At 37.5% G+C, this 25698-nt stretch overlaps 1 protein-coding gene across 1 annotated transcript in view; it reads right to left on the reverse strand.

Annotated features, from left to right (window-relative positions):
• Positions 1-23755, reverse strand: part of IRAK1BP1 (interleukin 1 receptor associated kinase 1 binding protein 1) — a 35917-nt gene extending 12162 nt beyond the window's left edge. The window contains exons 1-2 of the mRNA XM_004270098.4: positions 23368-23755; positions 4471-4536 (exon numbers count right to left, since the gene is read on the reverse strand). Of these exons, the coding sequence (XP_004270146.1) occupies positions 4471-4536; positions 23368-23682 (381 nt within the window). The 5' untranslated portion in view covers positions 23683-23755. The remainder of the gene's footprint in view (positions 1-4470; positions 4537-23367) is intronic.
• Positions 23756-25698: the final 1943 nt, after the last annotated feature.

The following is a 25698-nucleotide window of genomic DNA, read 5'->3' on the forward strand; positions in this document are numbered from 1 at the left end:
TGTTCTACTGTTTTATGATTCTCAGTTTTTTAGTGAGCCAGTGCCTCCAGACTGAACTTCACAAGTATTTCTGAGTTGTTGTTGTTGTTGTTGTTTTCTCCTCCTCTTTAGGTAGAAGAAGATGGCTAGAGTGGATTGGATTTCGGTATTTCCCTTCCCTCTGGTTAGTTAGGCTCTGATAATATACCAGCAGGTTAGGGTCTGCTTAACTAGTTTCTCCTGAGGACAGACTTTCTTAAGAAGAACAGAGTACTCTGGCATATTTCAAAATGGTTCCTTTTCCCCTCCCTCTGCCAGACACACTAGGGAAGTTTTTTCCCATCTTCACAGTGAGAACCTAGTCGAGCACGTGGAGGTAAATCTCACAAAACTGTGGGTCCCCCTCTATGACTGGATCCTCTAGAGTTTTAATTCTCAGAGTTGTCCACACAGCCTCCAGGAATTTGTCAATTATAGTTCAGAGTTTCCTACCCAGGCACTGTTTCTGGAGGTGGTTTCTGTTGTCTCTGCTCTAGTAAGCTGTGACTCACTGTGTCTGCCTGTCTGTCTCTCCAGTTTGGGGGTAGCAGTGTGCCCTGTATGCTCACCTCTCTTATGGATCCTAGAAGAGTTGTTGATTTTTCAGTTTTCTTTCAGCTTTTTACTTGTTAGGATGCAGTGGTGACTTCTAAGCTCCTAACACGTAGACTAAGAAACTGAAAGTCTGCCATTACTTTTAACCAGTTGGTGCCCTCATATTTAAAGTACATTTGTGCTATGCGGCAGCTTCCCACTAGCCATCCATTTTACATTTGGTAGTGCATATATGTCAATGCTACTCTCTCACTTCATTGCAGCATAGCACAGGGAGATCATCTCAGTGCTTTGTGACCACCTAGAGGGGTGGGATAGGGAGGGTGGGAGGGAGACGCAAGAGGGAGGAGATATGGGGATATATGTATATGTATAGCTGATTCACTGTGTTATACAGCAGAAACTAACACACCATTGTAAAGCAATTATACTCCAATAAAGATATAAAAAAATAAATTCTATTAATAAAAGAAAAAAAAATAAAGTATGTTTGTTGCAAGCAGCCTACAGGTGAGGTGTGTTTTTTTATACAATCTGAAATATAAGACTTCTAATGGAGGTATTTAGAATATTTATATTTAATGTGATTATTGATATGGTTACATTTAAACCTCTGATCTTGCTATACTATTTGTCTCATATTTTCTTTTCTCTCCCTCCCCACTTTCTGCCTTTTTTTGGGGGGATTGAGTATATTTTTATTATTCTATTTGATATCCTTCATTGGCTTCTTTGCTATAACTCTTGTTGTTGTTGTTAATTTAGTGTCTGCTTTAGAGTTTATAGTATATACATGTTTATCACAATCTACCTTCAGGAGATATACCATTTCATATATAAGAAACCTACAATATTCTACTTCTATTTCTCCCTTCTTGACCTTCCTGCTATTGCTGTTGTATGTTTTACTTTTACATATGTTAGAATTCCTAAAGTTCGTCATTGTCATTTTTGTTCAAACAATTATCTTTTATATAGATGTAGAGAAATAGAGATGATATAAGAAAAATATCATATCTATCTGTGTAGTTACCATTTTCAGTGCTCTTCATTCCTTTGTGTAGATTCCTATTCCTTTTAGTACCATTTCATTCCACCTACCCAATTTCATTTAGCATTTCTTGTATTGCAAGTCTACAGGTAATGAATTCTTTCAGCTTTCTGAAAAAGTCTATAGTTGGCCTTCAATTTTGAGCAGTATTTTTGCTGAACACAGGGTGATAATAACAAACTATAAGATAGGAGAAATATGATTTAAAAGCCCCAAGTGAGAAAGACACTTTTTTAGTTGTAATCATTGTTTATGACTGTAAGCTCAACAGAAGGGAACAATGTGATGCAAGTGCCAAAATGTTCAGGCGTATATGTGTTATTAGAAATAAACATTCCAGAATAAGGAAGATAATCATCTTTCTCTAATATGGAATCACAATTAGGACACTATAGTTGTAGATGCTTTAGGAGGAAATTGGTTAACAAAAGAGAGAGCTTGTCATCTAAGAAATGACCAAAGAAACTGGGGATCCTTACACTTGGAGAAGAAAAAAGTAGCATTAATATGATACTGAACCTCAAGTATATACTTCTAGGAAGAAATATTTGTTTTGTCCTTGGAGAGGTACATAATTAAAATGGATAAGTACTAGTAAGTCAATTCTTGGTTTAATGTTAGAAAATTGTATATTGATTAGATGTCTGAAAATGGAATTGGCCTTTTATATTCATACCTATCTATGTATAAAATATTTCACAACAAAGATGAAGAGTTAAAAGAAACTTAGATGAGATAACGTATGGACAACACCTGACACATGGAAACATGCAAGGAAAAGGAGGGGGAAAACTGGTTATACTATTTTTTCTATTTAATAGACTTTTATTGAATGCCTACTATATCCCAGGTTTTTAAAATCCCTCCAACACTGAAATTGTAACAGGAAAACAACATGAGAAGTGGAAAGAGTAGAGATATAAGAATTGCAAAGCCAAGGTTTTACTCCAACCCCAAACATACAAACACCCACCCACCCTTAAAGAACTCACTTAGATAATTTCTAACTTTCAATATCTTATCTTTAAAATAAGCTGAAGCAGCAGGGTAGGCAGGAGGTTAGAAAAAGAATCTCTGAAGTGCCTTTCAGGATGAAAATTTCAGGTATTATGTGAAAAGTCATGTTCTACCATCTAATCTTAGTCTGTATATTTAACTATCTGCGAGAATATTGGTATACATCAGATATTAGGTTTTGGTGTTCACTATAGCCATAGCCATAAAGCCACACATTGTTCTTTATGCACAGGTTGGCATACTTTATACCTCATGACCCTACCATCCTGGTCTCTGCTGATGCTGACTTAAGGGCAATCATGTATTAGACTACACCATGTAAGAGTTCTGGCTACTGGGGAGCCCTGTACAAAATATAATCAGATTCTCTCTTAAGAAATTCAAATGCAAGACATTGAAAAGGTAAGTACAGCAAAAGGACGAGGAGTAGAGTTCAGCCAAGTCCTCACTTAGCCGTGTCTTACAACAAAATAAGCAGCTCTAAAGCACACTCTGTACGTGGCGGGTCAGTCCCTAGAATAAATCAGTCTGAAAAACTGGCCAGTTTTCCATGAAGCCTGGCTGAATGTTTGCTGGGACTGTTCCTTTTCCTGCTCGTGTACTTACTAGTGTACCCTCACAACAAACCCCATTAACTAAGATAACCAGAGCCCATCTATGTTCACTACAACCTGAAGTCCAAACAGGTAATAACTACTGGAGGATGCTAGAACAACTCCCAGTCTTTGACTTCCATAGTATGGAATCTTACCAGACCGCTCTTCATCCTGTTTTGAAAGGTATGTTTTGGTCCCCACTACTACAGAATAACATTTGCCAAATGGATCCCTAAAATCATCATAAGATGGTTAAATTTTAAGTGAAGAAATTATAAATTTATTAAAGTAAGTATAGGGACAACAGTGTGTTATGGAAATTACTATCTCAAGAGGTAAGAAGCCAGGATCCTAATTTCCATTCTAATTCTTATAATATGATCTTTGAAAAATCTGAGCCTAAGCTATCTAAGCCTAAGGTCACACCCTTAAAATTAGAAAAAATAATTTATTATCTGCCTGAAGGTAGGACTAGTTGATTTCTTGAGGTATTTTACACCTCTAATGGCAAAGATTCTCTGATTAGATAAACAATATTCCATTCAAATCTCATTCCTGTTTGTTTCCTGGGGCAAAGGAGGCAGCCTGACTGCCCCAAAGTACCCCAAGATGTTTGGAGCCAGGAAGAGAGAGCAGTCTTGTAACCTAGCCACAAGTACATATAACATACTCTGGTGTCATAAAATCCTGATCATACAATCTTTAAAGATAAGTAAAAAGCTTGACAGTTTTAGGAACTAAGTGTTTTCATTAATTGAGTGTACAAAAATATTTTGTTCTTTTTAATTTGTGCAAAGGTTGAGTAGTTTTTATTTTTAAATAAACCTGAACACAAAACAGTAAAATTACATTGTGAAACAAAAGAATGTTGAAAAGTCTTTCAGTCCTTTATTCTATGACTATTAATTTGCTATTTATCGGAGAAGAAATTTTTCTTTTGTAGTGCTTCCTGCTCACTAGATGATAACATTACTAAAATTTTATTCACGTGGCAATTAAATGCTACTTCCATCTGCTATTTTTATTCCACTTCAAAACAATTTCTCTTAAATCTCATTAAATTTATTTTAAAAGCTCATCCAGATATGTAACACCAAAAATGACTGAGAAAAATGATCTTTTATCAATACCATGAGAAGCATTTCTCATATACACTGAGTTTCAAGAATAAAATTAAATGCAAACTGTCCCCACAAGTCGTGCTGTTTCCAATTATTTAAGATAAGTACATACCTCTGCTTCCATGTGATAAGCATTTTCTACCCTTTGAAAATCCTTTGTCACAGTTACATTTTCTGACTGAAACAGAAAGTACAAAAGTATGATTACTAAATGTTTGGTTACTAAATGCAATTACTCTAAAACATAAAGCATAAACCTGAACTTATTAAAATCAGAATGACAAAATATGCAGAAAGAACTGGTTTGCCTGGTGTTTTAATACTTTCCTAAAAGTAACATAAAATAAATTCAGAAACTTATACATATTTGCTGAAATTTCATAATTGTGGCTACACTTGTAGTAATTTTTACATTAGCTAGTACAAAAAGTATGAACTTAGGGTGGTGTATACATATATATATGAAGAATTATTTGTACATAAAGCATTCTGAATGTTGTAGGAATGTCAGAGTTTTAAAAATGTTTAATTTACAAATAATACAAATTTATTGAACATATCGTACACAACTTTGGGCAAGTTACTCAACATCTTTGAGATTTAGTTTCCACATTTATAAAATTAGGTTACACTACATGTGAGGTAGGAGGTCCCAGGCTGAGCAGCTGGAGTGTGTCAGACTGAGCAATTGGAGCTTGTCTCCCTACCACACCCTGGCCCCTGACGACATTTCAAGGAAAAAGATAACAGCAGGAGCAGAGAGGAACTAAGCTCTGCTGCAGTAAAAAGATAAGATGACCACGTCTTCATTCTTCAGGTCAAGGAGACCTCCCCAACTTCACATGTACAGAAAAGTTCCTAGGGGATCAAAAAGGGAGGGGGGGGCTAACCCATAATATGTTCTGCCAGTCTCCTAGAGACCCGCACACTGGAATCCATCTTGGCCGAAAGATGCGCATGCACATTAGACAGGACCCTGAGTCAGATCGGATATGGGGAACAAGCAAGATGATTGGCCAGAGGAAAACAAAGACCTGGAAGATGGCCCCTACATAAGCAATTTAAACCACGCCTTTAGCGCTCTTTATTAGCGAAGATGCCCACACTCTTCTCTGAGTGTGTAGCTCTGCTTTGCTTCTGTCCTAAATAAACTGCTTTTCTTTGTGCTCTACCACACGTGCTGTGCTTCTAATAAACTCTGTGTCTGCTTTACAACCTTGGTCTCTGTAAAATTCGTTTTTCAAAGAGGTCAAGAGCGAGGGCTCTGCTTCTAGCCACTAGCCCCTGGTGGTCTAGTGGTTAGGATTCCTCGTTTTCACCCAGGCAGCCCAGGGTCGATTCCCAGGCAAGGAACTAAGATCTTGCTTCAAGCTGCCATTCACTGCTGTTACCCCAAGATCACATGGGACTGTTTTGAGGATTTAATGAAAAGTTGTAAATAAAATGCTTGACACAGAAGGCACTCAGCAAACACACATGCTATACCATTATGATATAAATATTTCCTGAAATACTGGACCCAAGCAGTCTGTTCTTAGAAAAGTAATATTAATGCTTTTTGATTCTCTGGGTAAGTATAGGTTATATAATTCTGGTTAAAAAGTTAAATTTCTTATTTACATTTCAAAAGGGTTTTAAAATTTAGTGAAATGAATTCTTGACCTACTCCCATCCTTGGGGATAGACAGAACTTATATTTTATAAATTTTTGCATCTTTTTATTTTCCCACTATTGCATTGCTTTATTTGCTGACCCCTAATAAATTGAACAGGTTATGATATTTGCTACAATCATACAATGTTGGAACTTCAGGGATGGAGCTATGGTCAACTCCTGGGCCCCACTGGTCTTTAAATGCAGTTTGTTTCTTAGATCATGGGTCCTTTGTGGCATTGGTAAGGTCACTGCCAAGAGTGACACATAGGAATTATTCAGTGCATGTTGGCCAACCAATTTCCGCTTAGGTGGATTATTTTTTTGGCTTAATCATGTCAAATACATAAAATACATATCAAAAGTTACATAGAAAATACATTAAAAATAGATACGCCCCTCAATATTATTGCCAATGGTTGTCGTGAAGCTTTCCCTTATGTTTTCTTTTAGTAGTTTTATAGTTTCAGGTCTTACATTTAAGTCTCTAATCCATTTTGAGTTGATTTTTGTATATGGTATGAGATAAGGGTCCAGTTTCATTCTTCTGCATGCGACTATTCACCATTGTGAACATTCAATAAAGAATCCACTGCTGAAGAGCCTATCCTTTTTTTTTTTTTAACATCTTTATTGGGGTATAATTGCTTTACAATGGTGTGCTAGTTTCTGCTTCATAACAAAGTGAATCAGTCATACATATACATACGTTCCCATATCTCTTCCCTCCTGCGTCTCCCTCCCTCCCACCCTCCCTATCCCACCCCTCTAGGCGGCCACAAAGCACCGAGCTGATATCCCTGTGCCATGCGGCTGCTTCCCACTAGCTATCTACCTTACGTTTGTTAGTGTATATATGTCCATGACTCTCTCTCACCCTGTCACAGCTCACCCTTCCCCCAAATTTTTGTATCTTTAAAAATATATGCTAAATAAAGAATATTATGCCCAATAATTATTTAATTATAAGTTATTTGGTAAGGGATTTAGCTGCACCTGAATTTTAAGGTATACACTAATTTCAAGCCATTATATGACCTAGAAAATTCTAAAAAGCTTTAACCTGAAAATCTGAACTTAAGTTCTAATTATAGCTCTGATGTCTGTTACCATGAAAATATTCATTTTTTATGATGAACGTAATATTTACTCATTGTAGAAAAATTACAATATGGATATAGATAAAATAAACCAGTACTGTATACATTGCTTGAAGTTGAAAACATGAAACTTGAAACATAAAGCATTTCTGTCATTTAATATTCTCTTATGACATGTAAACACATCTTCTATTTTCTTGGATGTCTTTTTTTCATTTTTTCCCCCACTTCACTTAATAAATACATATAAAACTTCTGATTAAAAAATTATTAGAGAAATAATTTTAGGAAAGGTAGCTGAAAAGAAAGTAGCTTTTACTGTTGCACTTAACAATGTTATTGCTTTTATAAAAATAATATATGCTAATTAATAAATATCTAATACTAGAGAAAAGAACAAAGTAATAAGTCTCTAAACCCAGTAGTATTAAAATTTCAGGGCTTCCCTGGTGGCGCAGTGGTTGAGAGTCCGCCTGCCGATGCAGGGGACACGGGTTCGTGCCCCGGTCCGGGAAGATCCCACATGCCGCAGAGCGGCTGGGCCCGTGAGCCATGGCCGCTGAGCCTGCGCGTCCGGAGCCTGTGCTCCACAACGGGAGAGGCCACAACAGTGAGAGGCCCGCGTACCGCAAAAAAAAAAAAAAATTTCAGTAAACATTTTAAGTCATCTATCAATGCATATAAACATATCTATGTATAGTCTATCTATGTATAGACTTTTCCATAAATGAAATTATACTCTACATGCTGTTCTGTAACCTTTTAATAACCTTTATTTTAGAAAAAATTAAAATCTACAGAAAAGTTGCTAAGATAGTATACAGTTCCATATAGCTCAGTTTCAGATTTCTCTGATGTTACCATCTTTTATTACCATGGTGCATCTGTCAAACTAAAAAACCATCATTGGTATATAACCATTAACTAAATTCCAAACTTTACTTGCATTTCACCAATTTTTCTATTAATGTTCTTTTACTATTTCAGAATCCAATCTGTGATACCACATTGCATTAATTCATCATGTCTCCTTAGTCTCCTGTAATCTAAGAGAATTTCTCAGTCTTCTCTTGTTTTCATAACCTTGAAGGTTTTGATCAGGTATTTTGCAGGATGTCCCTCAATTTGGGTTTGTTTGGTAGCTCTTCCTCATGGTCAGACCACGGTTATAGGCTTTAGGAAAGAATATCACAGAGGTGAAGCGCCCTTCTCATTGCAACATATCAGGGGGGTACATGATATCCATGTGACATTACTCATGATGTTAACCTTGATCACTTGGTTAAGGTAATGTCTGACAGGGTCCTTTACTGTAAAGTTACTATTTTTCCCTTTCCATGCTTTATTCATAGAAGGCAAGTCACTAGGTCTAGCCCATAGTCACTCAATAAATACTACATTATTTATTTTGTTGCTCAAATTGTTCTAGCTTTGGCTATTGAGACTTCTTTCAGGTTGGATCTTATATCCCTTTGACATCCATCCATCCTTTTATTTTTTGAGCACTTCCTTACTTTCTGGTTCAAGATGCTATAGGCTCATGTCGTGGCTTCCCTGCCCAGCCCTAGAATCAGCCACTTCACTAAGAAGCTTACCATCTTTTCTTTGAGATTGCTATTTAGAACCAAGACCTGGGTGTTGAGACTGCTCATCACTACTCAAGTGTCATTCTGTGTAGGCCCTCTCAGTGGACAGAGTTTGATAATACATTTATGTGTACAAACTCACATATACACATACATCTACAATTGTTTCTGTATCTATCCATCTGCACATATTCCAAGCTAAACACGAGTTCACCTTGATGTTTCCAACTCTCATTAAGAACCACAGAGTTCATTCTAACCTTCCTTTCTTATCTGTAACTTCCCTCTACAATAGTGAGAAACCTGGCTCCCATCACCCACCAACCACTTACTATTTTTCAAGCCTACTATACATATAAAGCAGTTTCAGAACTGTTAACCAGCATCCCCTTGGAAAACAAATTTACTAACTGGAGGATAGTATTTACGTATCTTTCATCTTTATCCTTAGTTTCTAGTAAAATACAATTTTCCAGACTTACTTAGGATACTCCTCTCACCTCCCACCCCCATGTTCAGTGCAGTTATTTCACTCATTTGTAATAGAGTTAGGTTCATCTGTCACAGTCTGGATTTTGTTCTGGAACTAATCTTTTTTCGATGTCTTTTTTTTTTCCAATTTGCATACATTCATGTTCACTCTTTGTGATTTACAGTTTTATGGGTTTTGACAAATGTATTCACCACCCCAGAACCACAAAGAATAGTTCTTTCCCTTGAAAAGTTCCTCTGTGCATCTCCTTTATAGTCAACAACTTTGCCATCCAACAACCCCTGTCCACTGATTCATGTCCCTATAGTTTTCCCTTTTCCAGAATGTCACATGAATGGATCATAAAATATAAACCTTTTGGATCTGGCTCCTTTCACTTATAATATCTAAGATTTGCCCATGTTCTTCTGTCAATCAATAGCCTGTACCTCTTTACTGCTGAAAAATTTTCCAATGCACGGATGTAACAGTTATCCATTCCCCTGTTGAAGACATCTTGGTCGCTTCCAAGTTCTAAAGTTTTAGTTTTAGCAATTGATGAATAAAGCCGCTATAAACTGCTTGCACAAATTTATATGTGAACATAAGTCTTTGATTCTTTTGTGGGTTAATGGTTCCCATGGTAGTCTAACTTTATAAGGAACTGTAAGACTCTTTCGAAGTGGCTGTACCATTTTGCAATCTCATCAGAAATGAATGAAAATTTCTGTTGTTCTACATCTTTGCCCGCATTTGCTATCATCAATGATATTGGATTTCAGTCATTCTAATAGGTGCATAGTGCCATCTCATTGTGGTTTTAATTTGCATTTCTTTAATGACAATGTCGAGGATCTTCTCATGTGTTTACTTGCCATCTGTATATATTCTTTGGTGAAGTATATGTTCAGATATTTTGTGCTTTTTAATTGAGCTACTTGTTTTTTTATTATTGAATTGAGTTCTTTATATATTCTTGATGCAAGTCCTTTATCAGATATGTAATTTACAAATTATTTTCTCCCAGTCTGTAGAATGTCTTTTTTAAGACTTTATTTTTTTGGCGCAGTTTTAGGTTCACAGCAAAATTAAGTGGAAAGTACAGAGATTTTGCATACGCCCCCTGCCCCCCACATGCACAGCCTCCCCATTATCAACATCCTCACTAGAGTGGCGCATTGGTCACAACTGATGAACCTACACTGACACATCATGATCACCCAAAGTCCATAGTTTACATTAGGGTTCACTCTTGGTGTTGTATATTCTGTGGGTTTGGACAAATGTATCATAATATGTATCCACCACTATTGCAGCAAACAGAGTATTTTCACCACCCTAAAAATTCTCTGTGCTCTGACTCTTTATTCCTCCCTCTCTCCCAAACCCTGATCTTTTGAATGTCTCTATAGTTTGCCTTTTGTAGACATGTCATATAGTTGAAACATTACCATATGTAGCCTTTTCAGATTGGCTTCTTTCACTCAGTAACATCCATTTAAATTTCTCCCATGTCTTTTCATGGCTTGATACCTCATTGCATTTTGGCACTGAAAAATACTCCATTGTCAGTTTATTTATCCAGTCAGCTTCAGAAGGACATCTTTGTTGCTTCCAAGTTTTGGTAACTGGATTGTCTTTTCATTTTCTTAACAATTTCTTTCACAAAGCAAAAGTTTTTAATTTTGATAAAGTTCAATTTACATTTTTGTTTTATCATGGATTGTGCTTTTGGTAATGTAACTAAAAAGTCATTTTCAAACCCAAGGTCACATAGATTTTCTCCTTTACTTTCTTCTTCTTTATGTTTTACATTTAGGCCTATGATCCATTTTGAACACATTTTTGTGTAAGATGTGAAGTACTTGTTGAGGTTCACTTTTTGCATATGGACATTCAACTGTTATGACACCATTTGTTGAAAAGACTCTCCTAACTCTACTGAATTGCATTTATACCCCTAGTGTTTTCCTCTCTGAGGAGGAAAAAATTCTTAGAAGCAATTTCGTTTAGTTTATCCCAGTGACTCTTAAAGCAAATGTGTGTAGTTTAAAAGCAATATATGTAAGATAGTTACCTTGCTTATAAATGTAATAACATATTTAATAAACATTGAAATTCCAAATATTATAGGGAATGAGGAAATAAAAATTGCCTCTTGGCAATCAGACTGAGAAGTTCTAAGCAGAATATAAACAGTTTTCAACAGGACACAGACAGAACCAAAGTTTCTAACAGAAACTAACTGAACTGCAACAGCAAAAGTGATTAACATTCTTTCTCTGCTTGATTGCTGCCTTTACAGAAGCCAACTCTATCCTAACTTTAATCCTCTGGGTTTCCTGTGAAAAAAATAGCCAATCACCAAACTGCCCCTTCTTCACTGATCCTTCCTTAGAACCACTCACAGCACAAGTCCAAAACCTATAAGAGGTCTCTCCTTACTCCCCCTTTTTGAAACACTCTTAAGGTCCTTTGAGATGCATTCTTGTTTGCTACATCATGCTAAATAAACCTAAATTTGTTTCGCTATAGACATATTCCTGATGTGTTTAGCTGGTGGAATCCCACACAAAGCATGAGATTTTTTTGTTTATCTATAGGGCAGTGGAACTCAACCAGAGGGTGTTTTGCTCCCCACAGGACATTTGCTATATCTGGAGATATACTTGATTGTCACAATGGGTTGGGAGAGTACATGGCTGTGATGCACTGATTAGACAAAGTGAACAAGTATCCTTGTTTACCAGGAACTGAGGAGATTCCTGAGACATAGGGCTTTCAGTTGTAAAACTGGGACAGTCCCAGGTAAACTGGGATAAGTCGGTCACCTTATAGGTAGTGGCCAGGAATGCAGCTAAAATATTCTACAATGCTCAGGACAGCCCCTCCCAACAAAGAATTATCTAGTCCAAGATGTTAATAATAGTGCCGACACTGGGAAATCCTGCCATACTGGTGATAAACTAAAAAATATTAAAATATACAAACCTAGTCCATTAAGTTTTCCCAAGTAAGCTACTGATATTTTATATTTAAATACAAAAGACAGAGTTTTAAAATACAAAATGGTCAATATAAGAATAACTATTTAAATCTATGAAAGAAGCAAGGTAACATTCTAAATAGCCATAAAAAACCACATGTTATTACAGGAATAAACTTAAAAAGGGTAAACAAAAGAAAACCATAAAAGTTTACAGAAAAAAAGCTCAAATGGACTAGGAAAACTACTGTAAACTCAGCAATTCTCCTGAAATTAATATATAAACAATACAATATGAACAGATATTTTATTTATAGAATAAAATGTAGAATTTTCCATTGTCTGGATTTCCTGATAACGTCCCCATGGTGTCGTTTAACATGTCCCTTGCAGGAAACCTTTTCAGTAGAAGAGTAATGAGGGAAGAACTTGCCCTACAAATGTTTTACAAAGATGTAATAATTTAATGTGGTACTAACACAACAAGGTGACCAAAAGAACTACAATAATCTGAAATAAAGAATGTCTGAATACCACAAATATAATACCAGTAACATTTCAAAACAATAGGCACAACAAAACAATATGGAATCCTCATGTCTACATTCTGCCCCTACTCTCTCTGAGCAGCAACTATGTGGTTCAAGGTAAGCCCTGACAGGTCTAAACCATTCAGGATTACACATCTAACTTGCCACAGAATTACGTTAAAAAATGGGCAGAAATCAAATCTAATCTAATTAGTGTATAGCATTTCTCTGGCCACAAAGACAAGTTGAGGTTGTCCACTTAGAGTGAACTACAGGAATTTTTATTTTTACGTGGTTGCAGGAAATACGAACCATTGTCTTTCTCTTTATGGTACCGTATGTCATGAAAGCCTTGGGAGTGGGGCAGTCATTTTGGTATCATACAGAAAGCTGCAGGTAAAGCCAAGAGAACTACATCAAAATAGAGCCTTGACCATTGCATAAGTGAAAACCATAATACAACTTGACCATAAGGTCAAAAAAAGCAATACTTTTTATTTTTAAGGTCAGTTGAGTTACATTCTTGCACATGCAGTAAGGGAAAGATAGACTTCAATAAAAGATTTCGATATAGAAATACAGACTTCAATAAATGATTTCGGTAAGTACAGCAACTTACCCATTAGGAGAAAACAAAACTCTTTTCCTTATACCAAAATAAATTCCAAATGTAGTAAATATTTAATGTACTACAAAGGGTCTCTAAAATTTCCAGGAAATATTAGTTAATGGTTTTATGGCCTCAGGCTTGGGAAGGACCCAATAAGCATTACACCAAAGTCAGAAAACATATTGAAAACATTAATGAATTTGACTAAATAAATCTTTAAAATTTTGAACGTTTAATACTGTAAACAAAGTTACATGGCAAATATGAAATTGGGAAAATTTTGCACTATATGAGAGCTATTGATAATCTTAATTTTTAAAGTTCTCATAAATTAGTAAAGAAAAGATAAGAGAAAATCGGCAAAATATTATGAACTGGCAATTACATGAAAAAATTTTAACCTCCAATGTAAAAAAACCAAAGCATAAGAAATAACAACATTTTTTGGACTACTGAACTGGCAAAGTTAAGAAGAAAATAATGCCTATTGTGCCAAGGATATATTTCTAGTGAAGAATATATTTCTTCCTTGAGTGTAACTTTTCATAAGCCTTAGAAATATGCATAAGCCAGGAATTAATATCAAAAGAACATAATGAATAACATGTATAAATACCTAACAAGGATATTCATTTTGTCACCATTTTTTTTTTTTTTTTTTTTGCTGTACGTGGGCCTCTCACTGTTGTGGCCTCTCCCGTTGCGGAGCACAGGCTCCGGACGCGCAGGCTCAGCGGCCATGGCTCACGGGTCCAGCCGCTCCGCGGCACGTGGGATCCTCCCGGACCGGGGCACGAACCCACGTCCCCTGCATCGGCAGGCGGACTCTCAACCACTGCGCCACCAGGGAAGCCCTTGTCACCATTTTTAATAATGAAAAACTGAAGCCAACTCATATGATATGTTCCGTCTATTCCTACCACTCCCTATCTTTATTTGGGTGCACCCAAAAAGACTCTGAGACAAGGATTTGAGTACAAGCAGTTAATTTTTAAGATGATTCCAAGAAACACCACAGCGGAGTAGGAAGTGAAACAGAGAAGGAAAGAAAGCCGTTGAAGGGTGTGTTGTCAAGCAGTCGCTAGTGTGGGCAACTGAAACTTACTCCTGCAGAGAAACTCTGGGAGCTGGGGTAGAACACATGCCTTAGAGCTATCCTCCCCAAGGGTGAAGGAATCTGGAGTCTCTTTCCACTCACTACCCTCAGCTGTTAGTTGAAGGCTGCTGGAGCAGGGGGAGGGGCTGTTAATTTTCTGGTAGTGTTTTCGGGCCCACCTGTAGGTAGAGTGGCTTCCTGCAGCCAGGGAAAGCTGTCAGAGAATGCACAAGTGTTGGCAGACATAAGGCGGGCCTGCATGTGCACCAATGTGAAGAGCCAAGGGAAACAAATGTGGGGTATCAACAGCATCTGCTGCATCCTCTACCTGAAACTCAATCACCTGCTGCCAAGACAATAAAGCAGCAACATGCTATAGTGGTTAAAGAGCGTGGGCTCTGAGGTCAAAGTTCTTGACAGGAGTCTAAACTCTACCACTTCCTACCTGTGTGATCTTGGTCAAGCTACCTGCTAATAATCACTCTGGTCCCGAGAGTTCTCATCTGTAAAACAGCCACTGAGATACCAGTCTCATATAGCAGGAGTGAATATCAAATGAGATAACATTTGTAAAAAGTCTAGCAATAGTAAGCAGTTTTTTATTATCAATAATATCCAACCCCTCAGGATGGCACACAAGGCCTTCCTCCCTGCTCTGCCTACAGCTTTCTTCCTCAGTCTGATCTCTTAATTCCCCTCCATTTTCTCCAGGCACTCCTGGGTTCTAGCCATGCTGAACTGCATATAGTGCTTTGAACACATACACTTGCTGCATTCTAGGGTGGAACTGAAATGCTTTCCCTTCAGCCATTGTTTAAGACTTGATACACATGTCACTTCCACTATGAAATCTTTCTGGAATTCCTCAAGTAAAATGAACATTATTCCCTTTCTTACTCTGCTGTACTGTATCATGTACATACTTTCATCACAACACTACATATTAGTCTAGTCCTATAATGAGACTCCTTCAGCACAGTGCCTAAGTTTTACTCATTCTCTATTTCTGGTGTCTAGCAACATGCCTGAGGCATCCATTACACATTTATCAAAAAATACAATTATGAATAGGCAAACATTGGAGCTTACAGCCAATGGGGGGAACATACAAACCAGAAAACAAAATAATTACATGTTGTGTTAAATGCTATTTAAAAATGAAGTGATAGGGAATGTTTAATAAATGTTTTATGGTTGAATGGTAAATACTGCTTAGAACTTTAAAACATTTTTCCATGAAAACAACACTAAAAATGAGGGTTTTGCCTTCACATGTGAAACTATATATCACCATAAAACTATATGATCTACATGACTGTTGAACTAATAGTTTATTCATTTAGTGCTTCATTCATTTTTTCTTTTATTCATTTAAAAACCATTTTCTAAGTACATATTATGTGATGTGTATGAAACATAATCCATCAATACAAAGCAAACAAGAGGTAAAATGGTCTGTGCTCTGGAGAGCTTCAGAATTTGGAGGAGAGACAAGGAGAGCAACAATTATAATATAGAGTGATACGTTTTATTAAAGGTGGGGAATGGAGGGTGGTATGGCAGGGACTAGTGCTACGTTAGGAAAAAACTGCTAAGGAGGTGAACTTGGGCTGGATTTTAAAGGAAAAAAATGGGAGTCAGTTAACGAGGGGAGAGAGATGACAGGAAATGACAGAAAGTTAGGCTCCATCTATTAAGCAAAAGAATTTGGAATATGAGGGGCCCTTTAAACAGGGGAGTGATGTTTATAAACCCAGATTTTAAAGTTTAAAATGATTAAAGACTTTGTGAAGACACATTATAATTCATCCTGGAAAGTAATATAAATTAATTTTTGCATATCTACTGAACAAATTATTTACATGACTGCTTTCCTCCATCAGCAGAGATAACTGGGAGATTAATGACCTTTGTATGTCTTGTCTTGAGCACTAAGTCTAAATGTAATTATAAATTGGATGTAGTGATTTATGTGGTTTTACACATTAGAAGTTACAGCCATGTGAGCTCAGTATACATTTTAAGTAAATAACTTAAGAATTAGTTATATTATTCAAACAGGCCTGTAGCACTGGCAGCAGCTTTTGTGAGAAAATATTTTTCTATATATTAATTCACTTTATTCACATAATTTATAATTAGCATTAGAATTCTTCTAAACTGTAAAATCATTTAGAGACATCTTTTCAAAATGTCTTTTTAAATAACTCTATGTTTATAAATGCAGTACAAATGTATTTTCTCCTTAAAATAAAGACTTGCTTTTTCAGGGTGTGTCATTTCTAACAAAAGCACTTTTATGAATTCAATGTTGGGAGGGCATAAATCACAGCTCTGGCCTTTAGATCCTACGCTCTAAAATGAGTGAACTGAGACAATGACCCATGCTGTGCTTTCTCGTTCTCTTTCATTCTAATTATCCGGAGCCTAGGCTAGTTGGAAGAAACATAGATTTTGGTTTCAGGAACACAGAAGTTCAAATACAGCCCTGGCTGAAGTTCAGAGCATTACTTAACTTCCTTAAATCTGCAAAGTGGGGATATTAAAACCTGCCTAACAGGGCTGTTGTGCTGATTAAATAAGGCTGGTTCATTTTTTTCTTCTTTTCTTAGAAGTAGGCTTAAAACAAGATTTATTTAGCTATGTGTCTGATGGACATCTCTGGTAAGTAGAAGTATTTCATATATGTGGCATCTACAATATACTGGCTTAATTTTCTTTTTATGCTACAAAAGAAAAAATTTGGAGAGATTTTTTGAGTCTTTATAAAAAATGAAAATGGGTGCAATTCCACACCCCCTCGCGGGCCCCACGTTATTGTTTGCATAAAAATACTGAAGTATCACTTCATGCAAAGCTTTACCGGGGGAAGACCTTCAAGATGACGGAAGAATAAGACGTGAAGATCACCTTCCTCCCCACAAATACATCAGAAATACACCTACATGTGGAGCAACTCCTACAGAACACCTACTGAATGATGGCAGAAGACCTCAGACTTCCCAAAAGGGTCTTGGTGCTCCGGTGGGGAGTCAGCCTATGTCTCTGAGGTGGAGAGCCGAGTTCAGGACACTGGTGCACCAGAGACCTCCCAGCTCCACGTAATATCAAAGGACAAAAACTCTCCTAGAGATCTCCATCTCAAAGCTAGGACCCAGCTCCACTCAACAACCAGCAAGCTATAGTGCTGGACACCCTATGCCAAACAACTAGCAAGACAGGAACACAACCTCACCCATTAACAGAGAAGCTGCCTAAAATCATAATAAGGTCACAGACACCCCAAAACACACCACTGGACGAAGTCCTGCCAACCAGAAAGACAAGATCCAGCCTCATCTACCAGAACACAGGCACCAGTGCCCTCCACGAGGAAGCCTACACAACGTACTGAACCAACCTTAGCCACTGGGGGCAGACACCAAAAACAATGGGAACTACGAACTTGAAGGCTGAGAAAAGGAGACTCCAAACACAGTAAGTTAAGTAAAATAAGAAGACAGAGAAACACACAGCAGATGAAGGAGCAAGATAAAAACCCACCACACCTAACAAATGAAGAGGAAATAGGCAGTCTACATGAAAAAGAATTCAGAGTAACGATAGTAAAGATGATCCAAAATCTTGTAAACAGAATGGAGAATACAAGAAGCATTTAACAAGGACCTAGAAGAACTAAAGAGCAAACAAACAATGATGAACAACACAATGAAAGAAATTAAAAATTCTCTAGAAGGAATCAATAGCAGAATAACTGAGGCAGAAGAATGGAAAAGTGACCTGGAAGATAAAAGAGTGGAAATAACTACTGCAGAGCAGAATAAAGAGAAAACAATGAAAAGAACTGAGGACAGTCTTAGAGACCTATGGGACAACATTAAACGCACCAATATTGGAATTACAGGGGTCCCAGAAAAAGAACAGAAAAAGAAAGGGACTAAGAAAATATTTGAAGAGATCATAGTTGAAAACTTCCCTAATATGGGAAAGGAAATAGTCAATCAAGTCCAGGAAACACAGAGAGTCCCATACAGGATAAATCCAAGGAGAAACACACCAAGACACATATTAATCAAACTATCAAAAATTAAATACAAAGAAAAACTAATAAAAGCAGCAAGGGAAAAACAACAAATAACATACAAGGGAATACCCATAAGGTTAACAGCTGATCTTTCAGCAGAAACTCTACAAGCTAGATGGGAGTGGCAGGACATATTTAAAGTGATGAAAAGGAAAAACCTACAAGCAAAATTACTCTATCCAGCAAGGATCTCATTCAGATTCAATGGAGAAATTAAAACCTTTACAGACAAGCAAAAGCTAAGAGAATTCAACACTACCAAACCAGCTTTACAACAAATGCTAAAGGAACTTCTCTAGACAGGAAACACAAGAGAGGGAAAAGACCTACAAAATCAAACCCAAAACAATTAAGAAAATGGTAATAGGAACATACATATCGATAACTACCTTAAATGTAAAGGGATTAAATGCTCCAACCAAAACACATAGACTGAATGGATACAAAAACAAGACCCGTATATATGCTGTCTACAAGAGACCCACTTCAGACCTAGGGACACATACAGAAAGTGAGAGGATGGAAAAAGATATTCCATGCAAATGGAAATCAAAAGAAAGCTAGAGTAGCAATTCTCATCTCAGACAAAATAGACTTTAAAATAAAGACTATTACAAGAGACAAAGAAGGACACTACATAATGATCAAGGGGATCAATCCAAGAAGATATAACAATTGTAGATATTTATGCACCCAACATAGGAGGACCTCAATACATAAGGCAAATGCTAACAGCCACAAAAGGGGAAATTGGCAGTAACACAGTCATAGTAGGGGACTTTAATACCCCACTTTCACCAATGGACAGATCATCCAAAATGAAAATAAATAAGGAAACACAAACTTTACATGATACATTAAACAAGATGGAATTAATTGATATTTATAGGACATTCCATCCAAAAACAACAGAATAAAACTTTTTCTCAAGTGCTCATGGAACATTCTCCAGGATAGATCATATCTTGGGTCATAAATCAAGCCCTGGTAAATTTAAGAAAATTGAAATCATATCAACTATCTTTTCCAACCACGATGCTATGAGACTAGATATCAATTACAGGAAAAAATCTGTAAAGAATACAAACACATGGAGGCTAAACAATACACTACTAAATAACCAAGAGATCACGGAGGAAACCAAAAAATACCTAGAAACAAATGACAATGAAAACACGATGACCAAAAACCTATGGGATGCAACAAAAGCAGTTCTAAGAGAGAAGTTTATAGCAATACAATCCTACCTCAAGAAACAAGAAACATCTCAAATAAACAACCTAACCTTACATCTACAGCAATTAGAGAGAGAAGAACAAAAAAACCCCAGAGTTAGCAGAAGGAAAGAAATCATAAAGGTCATATCAGAAATAAATGAAAAAGAAACGATAGCAAAGATCAATAAAACTAAAAGCTGGTTCTTTGACAAGATAAAATTGATAAACCATTAGCCAGACTCATCAAGAAAAAAAGGGAGAAGACTCAAATCAACAGATTTAGAAATGAAAAAGGAGAAGTAACAACTGACACTGCAGAAATACAAAGGATCAGGAGAGATTACTACAAGCAACTACATAACAATAAAATGGACAACTTGGAAGAAATGGACAAATTCTTAGAAAAGCACAACCTTCCAAGACTGAAGCAGGAAGAAATACAAAATATAAACAGACCAATCACAAGCATTGAAATTGAAACTGTGACTAAAAATCTTCCAACAAACAAAAGCCCAGGACCAGATGGCTTCACAGGCAAATTCTTTCAAACATTTAGAGAACAGCTAACACCTATCCTCAAACTCTTCCAAAATATAGCAGAGGGAAGAACACTCTCAAACTCACCCTATGAGGCCACCATCACGCTGACACCAAAACCAGACAAAGATGTTACGAAGAAAGAAAACTACAGGCCAATATCACTAATGAACCCATATGCAAACATCCTCAACAAAATACTAGCAAACAGGATCCAACACCACATTAAAAGGATCATACACCATGATCACATTGGGTTTATCCTAGGAATGCAAGGATTCTTCAATATACGCAATTCAATCATTCTGATAAACCATATTAACAAACTGAAGAAGAAAAACCATATGATCATCTCAATAGATGCAGAAAAAGCTTTCTACAAAATTCAACACCGATTTATTATAAGAACCCTCCAGAAAGTAGGCATAGAGGGAACTTACCTCAATATAATAAAGGCCATATATGACAAACCCACAGCCAACAGCGTTCTCAATGGTGAAAAACAGAAACCATTTCCTCTAAGATCAGGAACAAGACAAGGTTGCCCACTCTCACCACTATTATTCAACATAGTTTTGGAAGTTTTAGCCACAGCAATCAGAGAAAAAAAAGAAATAAAAGGAATCCAAATCAGAAAAGAAAAAGTAAACTTGTCACTGTTTGCAGATGACATAGAGAATCCTAAAGATGCTACCAGGAAACTACTAGAGCTAATCAATGAATTTGGTAAAGTGGCAGGATACAAAATTAATGCACAGAAATCTCTTGCATTCCTATACACTAATGATGAAAAATCTGAAAGAGAAATTAAGGAAACACTCCCATTTACCATTGCAACAAAAAGAATAAAATACCTAGGAATAAACCTACCTAAGGAGACAAAAGACCTGTATGCAGAAAACTATGAGACACTGATGAAAGAAATTAAAGACGATACAAACAGATGGAGAGATATACCATGTTCTTGGATTGGAAGAATCAACATTGTGAAAATGACTATACTACCCACAGCAATCTACAGATTCAATGCAATCCCTATCAAACTACTAATGGCATTGTTCACAGAACTAGAACAAAAAATTTCACAATTTGTATGGAAACACAAGAGACCCCGAACAGCCAAAGTAATTTTGAGAAAGAAAAATGGAGCTGGAGGAATCAGGCTCCCTGACTTCAGACTCTACTATAAAGCTACAATAATCAAGAGAGTATGGTACTGGAACAAAAACAGAAATATAGATCAATGGAACAGGATAGAAAGCCCAGAGATAAACCCATGCACATATGGTCACCTTATTTTTGACAAAGGAGGCAAGAATATACAATGGAGAAAAGACAGCCTCTTCAATAAGTGGTGTTGGGAAAACTGGACAGCTACACGTAAAAGAGTGAAATTAGAACATGCCCTAACACCATACACAAAAAGAAACTAAAAATGGATTAAAGACCTAAATGTAAGGCCAGACACCATCAAACTCTTAGAGGAAAACATAGGCAGAACACTCTATGACATAAATGACAGCAAGATCCTTTCTGACCCACCTCCTAGAAAAATTGAAATAAAAACAAAAATAAACAAATGGGACCTAATGAAACTCAAAAGCTTTTGCACAGCAAAGGAAACCATAAACAAGACGAAAATACAACCCTCAGAATGGGAGAAAATATTTGCAAATGAAGCAACTGACAAAGGATTAATCTCCAAAACATACAAGCAACTCATGCAGCTCAATATCAAAAAAAGAAACAACCCAATCCAAAAATGGGCAGAAGACCTAAATAGACATTTGTCCAAAGAAGATACACAGATTGCCAACAAACACATTAAAGAATGCTCAACATCATTAATCATGAGAGAAATGCAAATCAAAACTACAATGAGATATCTTCTCACACCTGTCAGAATGGCCATCATCAAAAAATCTACAAACAATAAATGCTGCAGAGGGTGTGGAGAAAAGGGTACCCTCTTGCACTGTTGGTGGGAATGTAAATTGATACAGACACTATGGAGAACAGTATGGAGGTTCCTTAAAAAACTACAAATACAACTACCATATGACCCAGCAATCTCACTACTGGGCATATACCCTGAGAAAACCATAATTCAAAAAGAGTCATGTACCACAATGTTCATTGCAGCTCTATTTATGATAGCCAGGACATGAAAGCAACCTAAGTGTCCATCGACAGATGAATAGATAAAGAAGATGTGGCACATATATACAATGGAATACTACTCAGCCATAAAATGAAACGAAATTGAGTTATTTGTAGTGAGGTGGATGGACGTAGAGTCTGTCATACAGAGTGAAGTAAGTCAGAAAGAGAAAAACAAATACCGTATGCTAATACATATATATGGAATCTAAAAAAAAAAAAAAAAAGGTTCTGAAGAACCTAGGGGCAGGACAGGAATAAAGACGCAGACGTAGAGAATGGACTTGAGGACACGGGGAGGGGGAAGGGTAAGCTGGGATGAAGTGAGAGAGTGGCATGGACATATATACACTACCAAATGTAAAAGAGATAGCTAGTGGGAAGCAGCTGCATAGCACAGGGAGATCAGCTAGGTGCTTTGTGACCCCCTAGAGAGGTGGGATAGGGAGGGTGGGAGGGAGCCGCAAGAGGGAGGAGATATGGGTATATATTTATATGTATAACTGATTCACTGTTATACAGCAGAAACTAACACACCATTGTAAAGCAATTATACTCCAATAAGGATGGTTAAAAAAAAAAAAGCTTTACCAGGTTGGAGGAAGCCCTGTTTTTCACTTGCTAATTCCGTGGTGCAGAATAAAACAAATGATTTGGTGTCTAGCACACTACTTAGGCAAGCATTTACATCTAATATTTCATGTTTAATACTTCGTCATTTCAACGTTAAAAACAAAATTATTGCAGCAAATATCGCCAAATAAAACCCCATTCAATTTGAATTCTTTTATTTTACAAGTCTCTGCAGCTGATAATTACTTTCATCAAGAAGGATGGGCCAAAGATTCACTCTGCCAGGTCCTCGCGCCTTCTAATGCCACCGATGACACAAAAGTCCCAGACGCTCCCCACCCCCCAACCCCCGCCGCCGGGTTTTCTTGGGCAGGCTAGAAGCTCCTCGCCCGCGGAGCTCTCACCTGCACGCCCTGCTGCTGGAGGGTCTGCGTGATGTAGTCCAGGCGGCGGCAAACGCTCTTCTTGGCCTCGGCTGCTGCCTCCTTGGTGCTGCTCATCTGCACGACCACCTGCGCCCGGTCGGGGGTCGCAGACACCTCCGCAGTGCCGCTTACATGCACCTCGCGGGTGGCAGTCTGGGTCTGCGCTGAGGAGAGAGGGCGGCGGAGGCCGGGCAGCGTCTCTCCGTCCGAGAGCTGATAGTTCTCCCGGCCCCGGTCAGCCCAGGGAACCAGTTCCACGAATACCCGGGACTGAGGGGCCTGTTGCACCGACATAGTGAGGGCAGCTGGGTTTCCATAGCAACTCAGAGCCTACGGCGGCCGCAGGGGCCCAAGCGCGTCAGGGCTTGCTCCTGCGCGGCGCAAAGAATGCCGGGATGAGCTTGGAGGTCCAGGAGCTCGTGGCGCGAGGTACTTAAATCCTTGCGGAGCGTCTTAACGCGTCTCCTTTACAAGTTGTTGGCTGAGCGGGTCGCTCTGGTTTTTAACTTGTTTACCTTACGGCCTTTATAAACCGTAGCGAGGTCTCTCTGCGGCTTCCTCTCAGTGAGCTCCCATTTCCACGCGCTCCGTCGGCCTCGGCCGGCCACGTACCTTGCCTGCCTCGGAAGTTTCCTGATAGGCCCCGCGGCGCTTTTATCTTTCTCTAATGCCAGTCTGCGATTGTCACAGCTTTGTCTTTCCTTTTGTCCAACTTTACCATTTTACTTGGGCACAGCTTTTTGGACCGCGCAGCACCTCGGATCGCCAGAGATTTGTGTTGGAATGAACAGCTCTTTACTAGTTTGATCTTGGAAGTTTATGATTCCTCGAATCTCAGTTTCATCGTCTATAAAGCAGTGTTGATAATACATTCACATTTGCAGTGTGGTTATGAAGTGTTTGCCATATGGAAAGCAGAAAATAATGGATAGTAGTAATAGCTAAAACTTTGGCATGCTTTTCAAGTCTCTTGAATTTTCTCTAAAATTCCTGGAATGGTTCTGGCCTTGAATAAGGACAGGCGAAACTCAAGCGGTAGCAAAGCACATACAACATGGACATTACAGGGCCTGTACTACTTAGTTCTTGTCAATACCCTTTGCTTGGCACAACAACAGAATCCTTAACCCAGTGACCTGCATTAAGTAGGTTTTCTTCTTACCAATAAGTAATGATGTACAAAAATAGCCCTCCTATACCATGAGGAAAAAAAATTTTTTTTTGGATAACTAATTTAAAAAAAAAGGACAACTATTCTCTTGAAAGGAGCCTGAACAAGCCAACTGACAATCTTCAGGTAGTTTCCTCTCTATCATTTTTCTTTTATTTCTAATTAGTATAATTCAATTAAATCAGATGGTGCCCCCCCCACCTTCATTTGGCTCATTACTGGGTGAAGTAGTTTTGTATATATTTATTTTGATGGTTATTATTAGCTAAAAACAATTATATGTTAGTATTTTAATTTAAAAACTTTCCCACCATAATTTTTTAAGTAATTTGGGTCACCCAAAATAATGTTTCTTGAATTTCGTAGAAAATTCTTTTTCTTTAATGATAAATGTGGAAAAATATAATCTCCAAAATGAACTATTGAATGAATGAATGTCATAAGTAAGAAGCAATAGGAGTTTTAAGTGCATATAAATATTTAGGGTATGATAAAAGTAGGTTTTAAATAAATGGGAAAATGAGTAAGTGGTACAGGGATAATTGGTTGGCTATGTGAAAAAAGAATTGATCTGGATCTTACATCATGCACTAAAAATAAAATTCAGATGACAAAAAAATAGAGAACATGGGTGAATATATATATAATTCTGGGAATGAGAAGAACTTTCTAGGCATGATTTCAAATGCAGCAACTGTAAGAAAAGGTCTGAAAATTTTGACTACACTGAAACAACTTCAGTATGTGAAACAAAACAAAAAGATGAGGGGGCAAATAAATTGGGGAAAATATTTGTGTAAAAAGCGAATAGTCAATGTTTAGTGAGCTCTTACCAGAGTAAAATGAAAGAAAACTGCATAATGAACACAGAGGCAAACCGCTGGTTAGTCAGGGCTGCCATAATAAAATACCATGGAGTGGATGGCTTAACAGCAATTTGCTTTCTCTGGAGGCTAGAAATCCAAGATGAAGGTGTTGACAGGTTTAGTGTCTCCTGAGGCCTCTCTCCTTGGTTTGCAGACAGCCTTCTTACTGTGTCCTCACATGCCTTTCCTATGTGTGCAAGCATCCCTGCTGTTTCTTTATCTTCTTATAAGAATACCAGTTCTGTTGCATTAGAGCTCTACCCTAATGACTTT

Source organism: Orcinus orca, chromosome 12 (assembly GCF_937001465.1).
Source record: "Orcinus orca chromosome 12, mOrcOrc1.1, whole genome shotgun sequence".
Lineage (NCBI taxonomy): Eukaryota > Metazoa > Chordata > Mammalia > Artiodactyla > Delphinidae > Orcinus > Orcinus orca.